Source organism: Anabas testudineus, chromosome 24 (assembly GCF_900324465.2).
Source record: "Anabas testudineus chromosome 24, fAnaTes1.2, whole genome shotgun sequence".
Taxonomy (NCBI): Eukaryota; Metazoa; Chordata; class Actinopteri; order Anabantiformes; family Anabantidae; genus Anabas; species Anabas testudineus.
In genome coordinates, this window is record NC_046632.1 from 16,693,047 (window position 1) to 16,710,451 (window position 17,405).

General features: G+C 37.6%; 1 protein-coding gene across 1 annotated transcript in view; it reads left to right on the top strand.

Moving 5' to 3' along the window:
• Positions 1 to 17,405, top strand: part of LOC113149351 — a 35,971-nt gene that overhangs the window by 17,826 nt on the left and 740 nt on the right. Inside the window, exons 17-34 of the mRNA XM_026341424.1 lie at positions 876 to 1,016; positions 1,124 to 1,149; positions 1,389 to 1,580; positions 2,253 to 2,449; positions 2,837 to 2,849; positions 3,359 to 3,478; positions 3,807 to 3,858; positions 4,251 to 4,340; positions 4,448 to 4,473; positions 4,749 to 4,940; positions 5,613 to 5,809; positions 11,316 to 11,328; positions 11,836 to 11,918; positions 12,329 to 12,381; positions 12,974 to 12,999; positions 13,274 to 13,465; positions 16,763 to 16,965; positions 17,136 to 17,169. Of these exons, the coding sequence (XP_026197209.1) occupies positions 876 to 1,016; positions 1,124 to 1,149; positions 1,389 to 1,580; positions 2,253 to 2,449; positions 2,837 to 2,849; positions 3,359 to 3,478; positions 3,807 to 3,858; positions 4,251 to 4,340; positions 4,448 to 4,473; positions 4,749 to 4,940; positions 5,613 to 5,809; positions 11,316 to 11,328; positions 11,836 to 11,918; positions 12,329 to 12,381; positions 12,974 to 12,999; positions 13,274 to 13,465; positions 16,763 to 16,965; positions 17,136 to 17,169 (1,850 nt within the window). The remainder of the gene's footprint in view (positions 1 to 875; positions 1,017 to 1,123; positions 1,150 to 1,388; positions 1,581 to 2,252; positions 2,450 to 2,836; positions 2,850 to 3,358; positions 3,479 to 3,806; positions 3,859 to 4,250; positions 4,341 to 4,447; positions 4,474 to 4,748; positions 4,941 to 5,612; positions 5,810 to 11,315; positions 11,329 to 11,835; positions 11,919 to 12,328; positions 12,382 to 12,973; positions 13,000 to 13,273; positions 13,466 to 16,762; positions 16,966 to 17,135; positions 17,170 to 17,405) is intronic.

Sequence of the window (17,405 nt, forward strand, 5' to 3'; positions counted from 1 at the left end):
AACATGCTGCAATATTTTTTGGACAGCAATGGCTTCCTCCATGGTGTCCTCCCATGTACTCCATTCTTGTTTGATGTTTTCCTTATTGTAGATGTGTCAACAAAAATGTTAGCATGTGGCAGAGATTTCTGTAAGTCTTTAGCTGACACTCCAGGATTCTTCTTTACCTCATTCAGCATTCTGCGCTGTGCTCTTGCAGTCATCTTTACAGTACGACTTTAAAAGTACGACTTTAAAGGGCAGGACAGCTTTCATTAAGAGGTGGCTGTGGCTCAATAGGTAGAGCAGTTGTCTGCTAATCACAGGATTGGTGGTTCGATTCCTGGCTGCTATGCCACATGCCAAAGTGTCCTTGGGCAAGATACTGAACCCCCGACTGAAGTTTCCCCTGGTGAGTCAGGTCAGCTGCATTGCAGCTCTGCCATTGGTGTGTGAGTGTGTGAGTGTGTGAATAGTTGAATGGGTGAATGAGATGCAGTGTGAAGTGCTTTGAGTACCAGATAGGTAGAAAAGCACTATATAAGTGCAGACCATTTACCACTTCATTAACACATCCAATATCATCACACTGATTGGACTCAGTGACTTGGAGAAGTCATTAGGCTAGGGGTTCACATACTTTTTCTTGCCACTGTATGTACTTCTTCCAATAAGCTGCAAATGCTACTGTGGCATAAATGAAGTGAGATCAGAAGTTGTTCTCTGTAGTTTTCTCCTAGATGATGAATTAAACTCCTGGTTTACTGCACCGTTCTTCTCTTACAGTCTTTCTTATTTATTGCAGGAGAAGAGTGACATACCTTTGTTACGCAGTCACTGCTTCCTCTTATTGTTCAGATCATATCTTCTTCTTTCTGTTTTAAACTGGCACAAAGGAGTCGTAGTTATTTCTCTCAGCATTATGGGACAGAGATAGCAGCAGCAGCAGCAGCAGCAGCAGCAGCAGCAGCAGCAGCAGCAGCAGGAGCAGCAGCAACAGCAGCAGCAGCAGCAGCAGCAGCATCTTTTCTAATTAGGCATCTTATTTTATTTATTTATTTATTTATTAACCCTTCTGCCTTATTTTACTTTATGTAACTGTGTTAATCTAAAGTTTCTTTATGTTTGTTTGTCTCTTCCTCAGAGAGGTGACCCATGAACAAACACCTGGTAAGAAAACAAGTTTCCTGTTTTAATAAACTGACTTATTACTTTTTTAACCTGTCACGTTGACAACGTGTTTGTGAGACACATCGCTCAGAGTCAGGAATGAAATTACACAGTGCCTTTCATTGGGGGTGGGGTTGGGGGGGCCAATTGCTGATGTGAAGGATGCCCTATAAAAAAATGTTAATTTGTTTTCTCATGACTTTTCTTCTCATGTTTCATGTTTCATGTTACATCCACAGCTTCATGGAACAAGTTCTTTGTCTTCTTGGCGGGAAACACTAACGGGGCTCATCATGACCTTGTTGAAAAGCTTAAAGGTGTTGGTCACACTGAGGTGAACTCTCCTGAAGAATGTGACTATGTTCTGGTTTTTTGTCCTGTCGCTACAGTGGTTCGAATAGACGTCAGAGAGGCTCTGGATAAAACTCCTGGTAAGTACTGCTGTTGTCCAATGTTTGACCAATTTGTCACCATTGTTCAGAGATATAACGAGAAAGTTCACAAACCAGTGTTAAAGTTGGCATCAAACTTTACATAATGATTGATTTTGTACGTTTTCTATCAGTGAATCACTGCACAAGGAGAGAAATGGACCCAGCATCATTTACAACTTCTTATTAGACATGTTTTTAATTTAAAGCAGCTGTAACCTGTGGTGAGAGAGAGTGGTGTGACAATAGTAAGTAGACTGTGGCTACGGTTTGTTTTTTTACACTCCTCTTCCACTTTCTCTTATTGAATGAATACAGATTAACGCCACCTGAAAGCCACAGAAAGGTGGTGAACTTTGTGTTTACAATATCAATAATACAAAATGGACAGGAATCTCAAAGAGAATGGCTGGTAACAGGCAGCTAAATCACACAAAAAGGCAAAGTCTAAATAGAAAAGTAGGACGTAAACAAGAAGCAGAAAAACACAACTGAGTGAGAGAGACTGAGAATGGAGGGAAGGTGAGAGGGCATCTGGTGGCTGGATTGAGAATAGCAGGTCACAGGAAGAGAAGCCAGAATAAACAAGACTGAGACAAAAAGCTTAGATAAGGCCTAAAGAAACAGTAAAAATAAAATTCTGATCTAGTTTTGTTATCTCTGTGCTTCCAGCTGGTAAACCAGTAATTCTGGTGGTGATGCATCACACCTTTGATCCTGACCGTCTTGTAGCTGAAAGCAGGAGATTAGTGACCGACCCGAACGTCCTCCTCACTGTGGACTGTCTGTTCTATGATCAACACGTCCTGAAATGTAGCCGCAATGAAACTGGATGGTGTGAAGTTAAGAAGAGTCTTCATGTTCCAGAGGTAACGACTAAAATAAAGAATCAATTTACTGATGATGTGATGTTTTTAATAAAAGATCATCACTGTGTTTGATCTGACACTGGTTCAATGATGCACTGTGATTATTAATACTTAGGTTTCAGATGGGTTTTTCAGATCTTATTACTTAACTCATATTGAAGAACAGTCATCACTCATACAGTTATAGTCTAGTATACAGTTCAGTATCTTGAAGTTTCTGGTTCCCTGGGTAATGACTTGATTTATTTTTTATACATAAAACATGAATCAAAGATTTTGATATGTTGTCAAAGAACAGATATGATCCCTGTGTTTCATCTGACATGAATAAAATGATGTATAATGCAGTTTAATTTTCTCATGTTTTGTCTCTTTTCTTTTTTACAGACCCCTATGGAGTGTAAGTGTGACTTTAATTAATTTCACATCAGATTTATGTTGTCTCTTTATAAAATGCAACATGCAATAATTTTCTTATGAAGGCCTCTATCAGAACAATCCATACGTGCTCTTTATAGTGTTGATTTGGCTCCTTGAGAGATTCTCCTGTATCAGTTAAATTCACATTTATACATCTGCCTAATCCTAAAAGGAACTAATTTCAGTTTTATGAACTGATATATCGCTTTTTCAATATTGCTGCTATCAAAGATTTAGATTTTATAGTGGATATGCAACATGTACTAATTTCAGTAAACATTTAAAAGTGCTCTTAAAAATATTTATATATGTTTGTCATGGTGATGATCCTACAGAAAATGATGAACAAAGTCCCAACAGATCATTATTTGATGAATCTTGCTTAAGAATTTAGTTTAGACTGAGCTTCCTCATGTTCAGGTATTTGACTACACAGATTTACTCTACAGCTGAATCAATAAGACTCAAATGTTCTTTATACGTCCACAGCGTTCGTTGAAAAGCTTAAAGGTGTTGGTCACACTGAGGTAAATGTTCCTGAAGAATGTGACTATGTTCAGTTTTTTTATTATGTTGATCCTCAGGCTGACATCAATGAGCTCCTGCCTGGTAAGAACTAATGACTGATAATGAGTTTGTACAGGTTCCAACAAGACCTGTACCCATTGTATACATATACATATACAACAGTGTTTTGACATTAATATATCATTATAATATCAGTCTAGAATTGTTACAAATGATGATCTGGCTTCATTTTCTGTTAAAGAAATATTTCTTATAACAAGAATCTAACAAAATGTAGTTCACCTTCAGGCAGAAAATCAGTATCGTTCATAATAACAAGTTTATAGACAGATTCTTTACTTCAGATGTAGTAAAAAAATAACTGGTTTTGTTTCTCACTCATTTGATCGTGATAACTCTGCGTTTCTAGGTAAACCATTCGCCCCCCCAGGTGACTCCGATGCCAAGGTTAAAAGAGAAAAGTAGGTTTTGGGAAATGTGACAGAAACTTGTTAAAAATAAAGAAACCTTTTAAAATGTGACCATGAGAAAGTTCTGGTTCTTAGTCTTTGTCTCTTGTAGATGTCAATGTTAAAAAAGTCGTTCATTCTTTTTTATTATAAAATATGGTGGGAACCATTTACTGCCTTGTTAATTTACTGTATGTGATGAGTTATTACTTCTTCCAATAAGCTGCACAGGCTACTGTGGTTTTCTCCTAGATGATGAATTAAACTCCTGGTTTACTGCACCGTTCTTCTCTTACAGTCTTTCTTATTTATATAGAAGAGTGTCATACCTTTTTTACGCAGTCACTGCTTCCTCTTATTGTTCAGATCATATCTTCTTCTTTCTGTATTAAACTGGCACGAAGGAGTCGTAGTTATTTCTCTCAGCATTATGGGACAGAGATAGCAGAGATAGCAGCAGCAGCAGCAGCAGCAGCAGCATCTTTTCTAATTAGGCATCTTATTTTATTTATTTATTTATTTATTAACCCTTCTGCCTTATTTTACTTTATGTAACTGTGTTAATCTAAAGTTTCTTTATGTTTGTTTGTCTCTTCCTCAGAGAGGTGACCCATGAACAAACACCTGGTAAGAAAACAAGTTTCCTGTTTTAATAAACTGACTTATTACTTTTTTAACCTGTCACGTTGACAACGTGTTTGTGAGACACATTGCTCAGAGTCAGGAATGAAATTACACAGTGGCTTTTATTGGGGGTGGGGTTGGGGGGGCCAATTGCTGATGTGAAGGATGCCCTATAAAAAAATGTTAATTTGTTTTCTCATGACCTTTCTTCTCATGTTTTTGTTAGTGTGATGTGACTATAGTTCAAGACTCAAATGTTCTTCTTTATTCTTCCACAGCTTCATGGAACAAGTTCTTTGTCTTCTTGGCGGGAAACACTAACGGGGCTCATCATGACCTTGTTGAAAAGCTTAAAGGTGTTGGTCACACTGAGGTGAACTCTCCTGAAGAATGTGACTATGTTCTGGTTTTTTGTCCTGTCGCTACAGTGGTTCGAATAGACGTCAGAGAGGCTCTGGATAAAACTCCTGGTAAGAACTGCTGTTGTCCAATGTTTGACTAATTTGACACCATTGTTCAGAGATATGACGAGAAAGTTCACAAACCAGTGTTAAAGTTGGCATCAAACTTTATATAATGATTGATTTTGTATGTTTTCTATCAGTAAATCACTGCACAAGGAGAGAAATGGACCCAGCATCATTTACAACTTCTTATTAGACATGTTTTTAATTTAAAGCAGCTGTAACCTGTGGTGAGAGAGAGTGGTGTGACAATAGTAAGCAGACTGTGGCTACGGTTTGTTTTTTTACACTCCTCTTCCACTTTCTCTTATTGAATGAATACAGATTAACGCCACCTGAAAGCCACAGAAAGGTGGTGAACTTTGTGTTTACAATATCAATAATACAAAATGGACAGGAATCTCAAAGAGAATGGCTGGTAACAGGCAGCTAAATCACACAAAAAGGCAAAGTCTAAATAGAAAAGTAGGACGTAAACAAAAAGCAGAAAAACACAACTGAGTGAGTGAGACTGAGAATGAAGGGAAGGTGAGAGGGCATCTGGTGGCTGTATTGAGAATAGCAGGTCACAGGAAGAGAAGCCAGAATAAAGAAGACTGAGACAAAAAGCTTAGATAAGGCCTAAAGAAACAGTAAAAATAAAATTCTGATCTCGTTTTGTTATCTCTGTGCTTCCAGCTGGTAAACCAGTAATTCTGGTGGTGATGCATCACACCTTTGATCCTGACCGTGTTGTAGCTGAAAGCAGGAGATTAGTGACCGACCCGAACGTCCTCCTCACTGTGGACTGTCTGTTCTATGATCAACACGTCCTGAAATGTAGCCGCAATGAAACTGGATGGTGTGAAGTTAAGAAGAGTCTTCATGTTCCAGAGGTAACGACTAAAATAAAGAATCAATTTACTGATGATGTGATGTTTTTAGTAAAAGATCATCACTGTGTTTGATCTGACACTGGTTCAATGATGCACTGTGATTATTAATACTTATTATTACTCAGGTTTCAGATCAGTTTTTTCAGATATGAAGTACAGTCATCACTCATACAGTTAGCGTATGTGATTATATGCATCTTAAAAGAGTTATTAATATGTTTAACTCTGGGTGTAGTAGTATAAAAACTCTCTCTGAATTTTTTTAAGAGCTGCAGTGGGGACATGGTGAAATAAAACATTAACCCTATAAAACATATTCCAACATTACACTTGTATTAATGATGGGATATTATTATTTTTGTTGTTTGTGATTCAAGTGATATGAAAAGACTTAATGTTCTGTTTCTCTCTCTGTTTTAGACTCGATGGGACTGGCCATCTATGAATGTATCTATGCCATGGTGGAAAAGTAAAAACAAGGAAAATTGAAAACACTCGTCAGTTAAAACTTTACTTAGGTGAATTAAGACTTCCACAGAGCTGAAGTGAATTCAATCCCTTATCACCTGCATGTCAATTACCTTCAGAGGAAATCTCTTTACCACAGCCTGGAAGCCTGGAAAATGATCAAGGCTCCTCACAACCCAAGAATGTTTTGAGGCACGTACAACGTCTGAGTTAGTACATTAGTACATTAAGTTTAAAACACAAACATCTCTATAAAATCACTGTTGCTGCTTAAAATATGAAAGTGTTATTCATAAAGTATTATAAGTTATATGCTATATATTTGTCTCTGTACATGTGTCTCTCTGTAATAATAAATTCATGTGATGGACTTCATGTCTGAGTTAATGTCTCAAAAAAACAAAACAAAACATAAAAGCCTTTGACAGATGAAGATGATTGTTACAGATTGTGTCCCAGGTCATATTAATTACGAAAAGAGCAAGAGACGAGCCTCCGTTAGGCTTCTCAATCTACTCGAGCTACAACAGTTTCCTGCAGGTCTGTGCTGAACGCATGGTGCACGTGTAGAATAGTAATAAGCTGCTCACACTATGGGTGGGGACTAATTTACTGCCTATAACCAGTCAATACCACTGAGTATAAAAACAAACGAAAGAAACAACAACAACAACAAATTAAATACAGCGTGTAGGTACATAGTGTGTCATGGTGGTACTGTGCTGGCCCTTCTTGTACAGAGCGTCCGTGTTTCTAGACCAGTCCAGTTTATTGTTGAGGTGAACACCCAGGTATTTAAATGTGTGGTGGAGGGGACCTCCTGAAGTCAAGAACCAGCTCCTTTGTCTTGCTGGTGTTTAGGATCAGGTGTTTATTTTCACAACAGCCCACAAAGTCAGAGATGACCCCCCCTGTGCTCCTGCTCGTCCCCCCTGGATACACAGCCAACAATGGCGCTGTCATCTGAGAACTCCTGTAGGTGACAGTGGTGGGAGTTGTATTTAAAGTCCAATGAGTACAGTGTGAACAGGAAAGGGGAGAGCAAAGTCCCTTGAGGTGCCCCCGTGCTGCAGACTACCACATCAAACAGTCACGCAGCCTCACAAACTCTGGACTGTGTGTGAGGTAGTTGATGGTCCAAGCAGCCAGATGTTGGTCCACGCCTGCCACCTCCAGCTTCCTCCTCAGCAGTGATGGCTGGATGATGGTGTTAAAAGCACTGGAGAAATTAAAAAAAAACCATGACTCTCACAGTGCTCCCAGGGGACTCCAGGTGAGACAGGGCCCAGCAACAGAGGAACATGTTGTTACAAACGAAAGTGAAAGTGTTAAACTGAGGGGGAGGAGTGTTCAGACGGAAGTAACAGAGACAGCAGTAGAAAATTCTGTCCCGTAAGTAAGCATCTTGAAATGTTTTGAATAATCCCTGAGAGGCTGTGAACTGCTGGTTTTCAACTATGCGTCGGGATATTACGTATCATAGAGTTCCAAGGTATTTATTTCTGTTTCTGGACCAGTAGAAGATTGTGTTGAACAGCTGTAATGAAAAAGTTTGATGTATCTACGCATTCTTTCCTAGTTTAACTTTATTTATTTATGTTAAACGTCATATACTAAAGATTTCTCTGTTTCTCTGTTCTTTAGAGAAATGACTAAACAAGTATCTGGTAAGAAAACACACTTCCTGTTTAATAGGCTGACATGTTGCTCTTTCCATGCTGCAACTAGTGCGTACATGTTAGACCCTAAGTGTATAAGCTACATTTCAGTTCTCTGAATCAGTTCTCTGATGTTGTGATGTTTTTAATAAAAGATCATCACTGTTTTTTATCAACACCGGTTAAATTACGCACTTTAATTATTCATTTATAATTACTCATATTTCTATTATGATTACTTCTATTTCTTTATACAATGTACATTTTAAATTTCAATTCACCTGATTAAAAAAAATAAAATAAATGAAGGACATTAATGTAGGAATATTCTTATTTTAGTGTTTGAGAATCCAGTTGACTTCCAGCTTTGTTTTTCTCTCTATTTCAGATCACATCAATCTTCAGCATCCTAAAAAACCCACTTTCATTCTCTTGTTTGTAACTGTACAGGTGAAATTCACAGTCACGGTTACAGTTGTTGCTAAAGTGCTGAATGGATAAGAAACAAAAAGAGCTCAGAGGTTTCATCATCACGTTTGACAAAAGCAAAAAGTTTCAACTGTTACATTATCACCACATTAAACTGTCTTTGAAGGCCTCACAGACATCATGTAAATCTAATCTATGCTAGAGCCAGTTATTGTCACAGTTGTATGGAGGACCCACCCATCTTTTATTTGAATAAAGAAAATGTTAACTACACTTCACTTTCCTACATGTTGTTCTCAGATTGAGTCTCAGATCAGTTTCTCACAGCTTCTCCTTCTCCACACTGACACAGTTCCTCGTTAGATCTGCGCACTTCCTGTGTTAATGGTTAAAGGAAGTCCCCAAAACAAAAGTGAAAGTGAAACATTATTTCTCTTGTAGGTTTGTTACGGACCTGTCCACAGACAGCAGCTGGTATTTATCAGGTAAGAGGCTTGAAATGTTGGAAACCATCGAGCTGCGAAGCTGAATCTCTGCTGTACATCAGAGTTTGATCGATTATCAATTGATGTTTTATTTTACTGGGACTCTTTGTTTGGGGGGTGTTGGTTGCAGCATGAAGAGCTTCCTGCAACAAAGACATCAAGATAGTGGGAAGGTTTATTGCTGTGTTAAAAACCCTGTGTGTAGCCGTTTTCACAATTTAAGGACATTTTTAAATGTGCTGCACTGACTCACTGTAACCCTTTTAATTCAACAGTGACTCGTCAGTATCATTTAACAAATGTCTTTTGTTCGTTTGTGTACTTGCTCTTGTGAATAAAGGCTTTTATTTTGAAAGGCAGCGTTTTCTGCCTGGTAACTTTATACCCACATTTATTACACTAACATGTAATAAGATGCATGTTCAAACTCATCCCTCGTTTTGCTTAAGTAATTAAATTAGCTAATTAAGTCCAGTTGCCATGACTCAACTTCCAGATGTGGACTGATCGTTTGTCTCTGTGTTTTTGTCTCATCCTCAGAGAAAATGACTCAGGAACAAGCAGCGGGTAAGAAAACAAGTTGACTTTTTGGTCTGAATATAAAAATCTTGGAATAAATGTTTACTAAAAAGCAGAATTTTAGGATTCACAGCTTGTCGCTGTAAGGATTATGGTTTTTGGTAACATGACAAATCACAACTGAAACTAGAACATCACAAAACAAGAGTCACAACAGGAAATCACTGCCAAAAGGAGATTAACTCTAATCAACAGAAGAAAAGAGAGAGAGAAACAGTTCCTGTGATAGTTTTCATGAACATGTAGTGAGGAGCACTTGCTAGTTGTGGATCTCTGCATTTGTTCATTTATATTTTGAACACTTCTACTGACCTAAAAACAAAAACTACCATCAACAATTTGACAGAGGTTATGATGATGTTACTACTGAATACAGAAACGTGTTGACTTTTATTGTGACAAGACTTTAATATTCTCTGTACATCCACAGCTTCATGGAACAAGTTCTTTGTCTTCTTGGCGGGAAACACTAACGGGGCTCATCATGACCTTGTTGAAAAGCTTAAAGGAGTTGGTCACACTGAGGTGAACTCTCCTGAAGAATGTGACTATGTCCTGGTTTTTTGTCCTGTCGCTACAGTGGTTGGAATAGACGTCAGAGAGGCTCTGGCTAAAACTCCTGGTAAGTACTGCTGTTGTCCAATGTTTGACCAATTTGACACAATTGTTCAGAGATATGACGAGAAAGTTCACAAACCAGTGTTAAAGTTGGTATCAAAGTTTACGTAATGATTGATTTTGTACGTTTTCTACTAGTAAATCACTGCACAAGAAGAGAAATGGACCCAGCATAATTTACAACTTCTTATTAGACATGTTTTTAATTTAAAGCAGCTGTAACCTGTGGTGAGAGAGAGTGGTGTGACAATAGTTAGCAGACTGTGGCTACGGTTATTTTTTTTACACTCCTCTTCCACTTTCTCTTATTGAATGAATACAGATTAACGCCACCTGAAAGCCACAGAAAGGTGGTGAACTTTGTGTTTACAATATCAATAATACAAAATGGACAGGAATCTCACAGAGAATGGTTGGTAACAGGCAGCTAAATCACACAAAAAGGCAAAGTCTAAATAGAAAAGTAGGACGTAAACAAGAAGCAGAAAAACACAACTGAGTAAGAGAGACTGAGAATGAAGGGAAGGTGAGAGGGCATCTGGTGGCTGGATTGAGAATAGCAGGTCACAGGAAGAGAAGCCAGAATAAACAAGACTGAGACAAAAAGCTTAGATAAGGCCTAAAGAAACAGTAAAAATAAAATTCTGATCTCGTTTTGTTATCTCTGTGCTTCCAGCTGGTAAACCAGTAATTCTGGTGGTGATGCATCACACCTTTGATCCTGACCGTGTTGTAGCTGAAAGCAGGAGATTAGTGGCCGACCCGAACGTCCTCCTCACTGTGGACTGTCTGTTCTATGATCAACACGTCCTGAAATGTAGCTGCAATGAAACTGGATGGTGTGAAGTCAAGAAGAGTCTTCATGTTCCAGAGGTAACGACTAAAATGAAGAATCAATTTACTGATGATGTGATGTTTTTAATAAAAGATCATCACTGTGTTTGATCTGACACTGGTTCAATGATGCACTGTGATTATTAATACTTATTATTACTCAGGTTTCAGATGACTTTTTTCAAATGTTATTACTTAACTCATATTGAAGTACAGTCATCACTCATACAGTTATAGTCTAGTATACAGTTCAGTATCTTGAAGTTTCTGGTTCCCGGGTAATGACGTGATTTATTTTATACAAAAAACATGAATCAAAGATTTTTATATGTTGTCAAAGGACAGATATGATCCCTGTGTTTCATCTGACATGAATAAAATGATGCATAATGCAGTTTAATTTTCTCATGTTTTGTTTCTTTTCTTTTTTTACAGGCCCCTATGGAGTGTAAGTGTGACTTTAATTAATTTCACATCAGATTTATGTTGTCTCTTTATAAAATGCAACATGCAATATTTTCTTATGAAGGCCTCTATCAGAACAATCCATACATGCTCTTTATAGTGTTATTTAGCTCCTTGAGAGATTCTCCTGTATCAGTTAAACTTACATTTATACATCTGCCTAATCCTAAAAGGAACTAATTTCAGTTTTATGAACTGATATATCGCTCTTTCAATATTGCTGCTATCAAAGATTTAGATTTTAAAGTGGACATGCAACATGTAGTAATTTCAGTAAACATTTAAAAGTGCTCTTAAAATGATTTATATATGTTTGTCATGGTGATGATCCTACAGAAAATGATGAACAAAGTCCCAACAGATTATTATTTGATGAATCTTGCTTAAGAATTTAGTTTAGACTGAGCTTCCTCATGTTCAGGTATTTGACTACACAGATTTACTCTACAGCTGAATCAATAAGACTCAAATGTTCTTTATACATCCACAGCAGTCGTTGCCTTATTTGCAAGAAACACTAACAGGGCTCATCATGACCGTGATGAAAAGCTTAAAGGTGTTGGTCACACTGAGGTAAATGTTCCTGAAGAATGTGACTATGTTCAGTTTTTTTATTATGTTGATCCTCAGGCTGACATCAATGAGCTCCTGCCTGGTAAGAACTAATGATTGATAATGAGTTTGTACAGGTTCCAACAAGACCTGTACCCATTGTATACATATACATATACAACAGTGTTTTGACATTAATATATCATTATAATATCAGTCTAGAATTGTTACAAATGATGGTCTGGCTTCATTTTCTGTTAAAGAAATATTTCTTATAACAAGAATCTAACAAAATGTAGTTCACCTTCAGGCAGAAAATCAGTATTGTTCATAATAACAAGTTTATAGACAGATTCTTTACTTCAGATGTAGTAAAAAAATAACTGGTTTTGTTTCTCACTCATTTGATCGTGATAACTCTGCGTTTCTAGGTAAACCATTCGGCCCCCCCAGGTGACTCCGATGCCGAGGTTAAAAGAGAAAAGTAGGTTTTGGGAAATGTGACAGAAACTTGTTAAAAATAAAGAAACCTTTTAAAATGTGACCATGAGAAAGTTCTGGTTCTTAGTCTTTGTCTCTTGTAGATGTCAATGTAAAAAAAGTCGGTCATTCTTATTTATTATAAAATATGGTGGGAACCATTTACTGCCTTGTTAATTTACTGTATGTGATGAGTTATTACTTCTTCCAATAAGCTGCACAGGCTACTGTGGTTTTCTCCTAGATGATGAATTAAACTCCTGGTGTACTGCACCGTTCTTCTCTTACAGTCTTTCTTATTTATATAAAAGAGTGTCATACCTTTTTTACGCAGTCACTGCTTCCTCTTATTGTTCAGATCATATCTTCTTCTTTCTGTGTTAAACTGGCACAAAGGAGTCGTAGTTATTTCTCTCAGCATTATGGGACAGAGATAGCAGAGATAGCAGCAACAGCAGCAGCAGCAGCAGCAGCATCTTTTCTAATTAGGCATCTTATTTTATTTATTTATTTATTTATTAACCCTTCTGCCTTATTTTACTTTATGTAACTGTGTTAATCTAAAGTTTCTTTATGTTTGTTTGTCTCTTCCTCAGAGAGGTGACCCATGAACAAACACCTGGTAAGAAAACAAGTTTCCTGTTTTAATAAACTGACTTATTACTTTTTTAACCTGTCACGTTGACAACGTGTTTGTGAGACACATCGCTCAGAGTCAGGAATGAAATTACACAGTGGCTTTCATTGGGGGTGGGGTTGGGGGGCTAATTGCTATTGCGAAGGATGCCCTATAAAAAAATGCCGATTCATTTTCTCATGACTTTTCTTCTCATGTTTTTGTTAGTGTGATGTGACTATAGTTCAAGACTCAAATGTTCTTCTTCATTCTTCCACAGCTTCATGGAACAAGTTCTTTGTCTTCTTGGCGGGAAACACTAACGGGGCTCATCATGACCTTGTTGAAAAGCTTAAAGGTGTTGGTCACACTGAGGTGAACTCTCCTGAAGAATGTGACTATGTTCTGGTTTTTTGTCCTGTCGCTACAGGGGTTGGAATGGACGTCAGAGAGGCTCTGGATAAAACTCCTGGTAAGTACTGCTGTTGTCCAATGTTTGACCAATTTGTCACCATTGTTCAGAGATATGACGAGAAAGTTCACAAACCAGTGTTAAAGTTGGCATCAAACTTCACATAATGATTGATTTTGTATGTTTTCTACTAGTAAATCACTGCACAAGGAGAGAAATGGACCCAGCATCATTTACAACTTCTTATTAGACATGTTTTTAATTTAAAGCAGCTGTAACCTGTCTGTGGTTTGAATTTGTATAATATGAAATGCACAGGAATGTAATAAAGTCCAGCAGACACAGGTTAGACAGAACGGACAGTTGGAGATCAGAGAATGGTTGGTAACAGGCAGGTAAATGACACAAACAGGTAAAGTCTAGATAGACAAGTAGGGCGTGGAAAAAATGGCCAGCGATGGCTCAGGATGGACGATGTGAAGAATGCAGATGAAAGTAAGATCAGGGAACTGTGAACAGCTGACTAAGTGACTGTGGCTGAGAATGAAGGGAAGGTGAGAGGGCATCTAGTGGCTGGATTGAGAATAACAGCAGAATGTTTCTGAATCTTTGGTTTTGTTATCTTTGTGCTTCCAGCTGGTAAACCAGTAATTCTGGTGGTGATGCATCACACCTTTGATCCTGACCGTGTTTTAGCTGAAAGCAGGAGATTAGTGACCGACCCAAACGTCCTCCTCACTGTGGACTGTCTGTTCTATGATCAACACGTCCTGGAATGTAGCTGCAATAAAACTGCATGGTGTGAAGTTAAGAAGTGTCTTCATGTTCCAGAGGTAACGACTAAAATGAAGAATCAATTTACTGATGATGTGATGTTTTTAATAAAAGATCGTCACTGTTCAATGATGCACTTTGATTATTAATACTTGTTATTACTCAGATTTCAGATAATTTTGAAATCTGAGTAAATCAGACTGTATGAAGTACAGTCATCACTCATACAGTTATAGTGTGTGATTATATGTATCTTAAAATAGTCACTGATATGTGTAAACCAGGGTCTAGTAGTATAAAAACTCCTCTTTGATTTTGTTAAGAGCTGCAGTGGGGGCATGGTGAAATAAAACATTAACCCTATAAAACATATTCCAACATTACACTTGTATTAATGATGGGATATTATTATTTTTGTTGTTTGAGATTCAAGTGATATGAGAAGACTTAATGTTCTGTTTCTCTCTCTGTTTTAGACTCTATGGGACTGGCTACCTAATCTACCTACATCATGGAGAGATTTTATCAACAAGGAAAATTAAAAACACTCTTCAGTTAAAACTTTACTTAGGTGAATTAAGACTTCCACAGAGCTGAAGTGAATTCAATCCCTTATCACCTGCATTTCAATTACTTTCAGAAGAAATCTCTTTACCACCAATACAGACTTATATTGACTAAGTGTATCATTTAAGGAGAGTGCTGAAGCCTGGAAAATGATCAAGGCTCCTCACAACCCAAGAATGTTTTGAGGCACGTACAACGTCTGAGTTAGTACATTAGTACATTTAGTTTAAAACACAAACATCTCTTTAAAATCACTGTTGCTGCTTAAAATATGAAGGTGTTATTCATAAAGTATTATAAGTTATATGCTATATATTTGTCTCTGTACATGTGTCTCTCTGTAATAATAAATACATGTGATGGACTTCATGTCTGAGTTAATGTCTCAAAAAAACAAAACAAAACATATAAAAGCCTTTGACGGATGAAGATGATTGTTACAGATTCTGTCCAGGTCATATTAATTACATCACTTCTCGATCTACTACCAGCTACAACAGTTTCCTGCATGTCTGTGCTGAACGCATGGTGCATGTGTAGAATAGTAATAAGCTGCTCACACTGTGGGTGGGGACTAATTTACTGCCTTGTTAACTGCATGTTAACTTCTTATAACATTACATGCACTTCTGAACTTCTAACCTTATGCTACAGCTGCATAGAGGAAGTGTGGTTAGAGGTTGTTTTCCGTGACTTCCTCCTGCAGTAGATGATAAACTATGCAACACTTTACGCCACAGATACCTTGTTTAAACTTTTATTTGAACTCGTGTATTGCACTGGATGAGTAGCACAGGTTTTCTGTGCAGTTACTCCTTCCTCAGACATCTTACACTGACAGAGCTGAATGTCCCACGTGTTCACATCCTGTTTGGCTCTGAACAGAGGAACATGTTGTTACAAACGAAAGTGAAACTGTTAAACTCTGAACACTCCTCCCCGTCAGTCTTGCTCTGCAGAGACGGAAATAACAGAGACAGCAGTAGAAAATTCTGTACCGTAAGTAAGCATCTTGAAATGTTTTGAATAATCCCTGAGAGGCTGTGAACTGCTGGTTTTCAACTATGCGTCGGGATATTACGTATCATAGAGTTCCAAGGTATTTATTTCTATTTCTGGACCAGTAGAAGATTGTGCTGAACAGCTCTGATGAAAAAGTTTGATGCATCTACGCATTATTTCCTAGTTTAACTTTATTTATTTATGTTAAACGTCATATACTAAAGATTTCTGTGTTTCTTTGTCTCTTCTTTAGAGACATGACTGAACAAGCATCTGGTAAGAAAACACACTTCCTGTTTTTATAGGCCGACATGTTGCTCTTTCCAGGCTGCAACTAGTGCGTACATGTTAGACTCTAAGTGTATAAGCTACATTTACTGATTGCAATAGACATGTAAAAGTGCTCTTATGAATATTTATATCAACATTTATAGGTTGTATACATGTCAGAGGTTCTCTTTGTGCTATTAACCTATAAACATAGGTTTATACGTTAACTAAATCAGCCTAAACCTAAACAGACTGAACCAGGCACTTACACTGTTACAGTTTGTGTTTCAACCCTTCTTCTTTATTCATCTGTAGTTTCATGGAAAACATTCTTTGTCTTCTTGGCGGGAAACACTAATGGGGCTCATCGTGACCTTGTTGAAAAGCTTAAAGGTGTTGGCCACACGGAGGTGAACTCTCCTGAAGAATGTGACTATGTTCTGGTTTTTTGTCCCATCGCTTCTCGTGTTGGCACGGACATCAAAGAGGCCCAGGACAAAATGCCTAGTAAGAACTGTCAGTTTCACACTGACTGCTCTGAGATATAAAGAGACATTTGACAAATCTCTGTGTTAAAATTTGCATCATGAAGAAGAAAGAGGTAATAAAACATAGGACCAAGGACATCTTGTAAAATAAACAGGGCTGAAACAGGAATAATTATCACCACGACTAATGTTACAGATGATGGAAAAATAAAACTTTAGTTTGTCTTATATCGTTGTGCTATCTCTGTATTTACAGCTGGTAAACCAGTAATTCTGGTGGTGATGCATCACACCTTCAATTCTGGCCTTATTGTAGCTGAAAGCAGGAGATTGGTGACAAACCCGAACGTCCTCCTCACTGTGGACCGTCTGTTCTATGATCAACACTTCCTGGAATGTAGCCGCAATGATATTGCACTGTATGAAATCGAGACGTATCTTGGAGTTTCTTCTTACCAGGTAAAAACTAAATTTACTGATCTTATTCCATCAGATTAACACGTAATCAGAGTTCACTGATATTGATATATTGTTAAATGACAGGTATCAACACTGATATTAATGAAATGATAATAATAATATAATGAAGTCTGTCTTCCTTCCTTCCTTCCTTCCTTCCTTCCTTCCAGGTTTCGTGGTGGGAAACAATCAAAAATACCATCCGTAAGTTTAACTTGAATTCATTCATCTATTTCCTTCCAGATGTTTTTGTCTTTTATTGCTTCACTTAAGATGAAGCAGTTATCTGACAATATGGAAAAGGGAACCATCAGTTTAGGTATGGAAAACCCACTAATTGGAGGTGAAAACAAGGGTGCACATTAAAATTATTAAACTTATCAGTCGTAAGCCCCTACTGCTTCGAATGGCAGTTTCCTTGTTCAGTTTTGACCAACTTC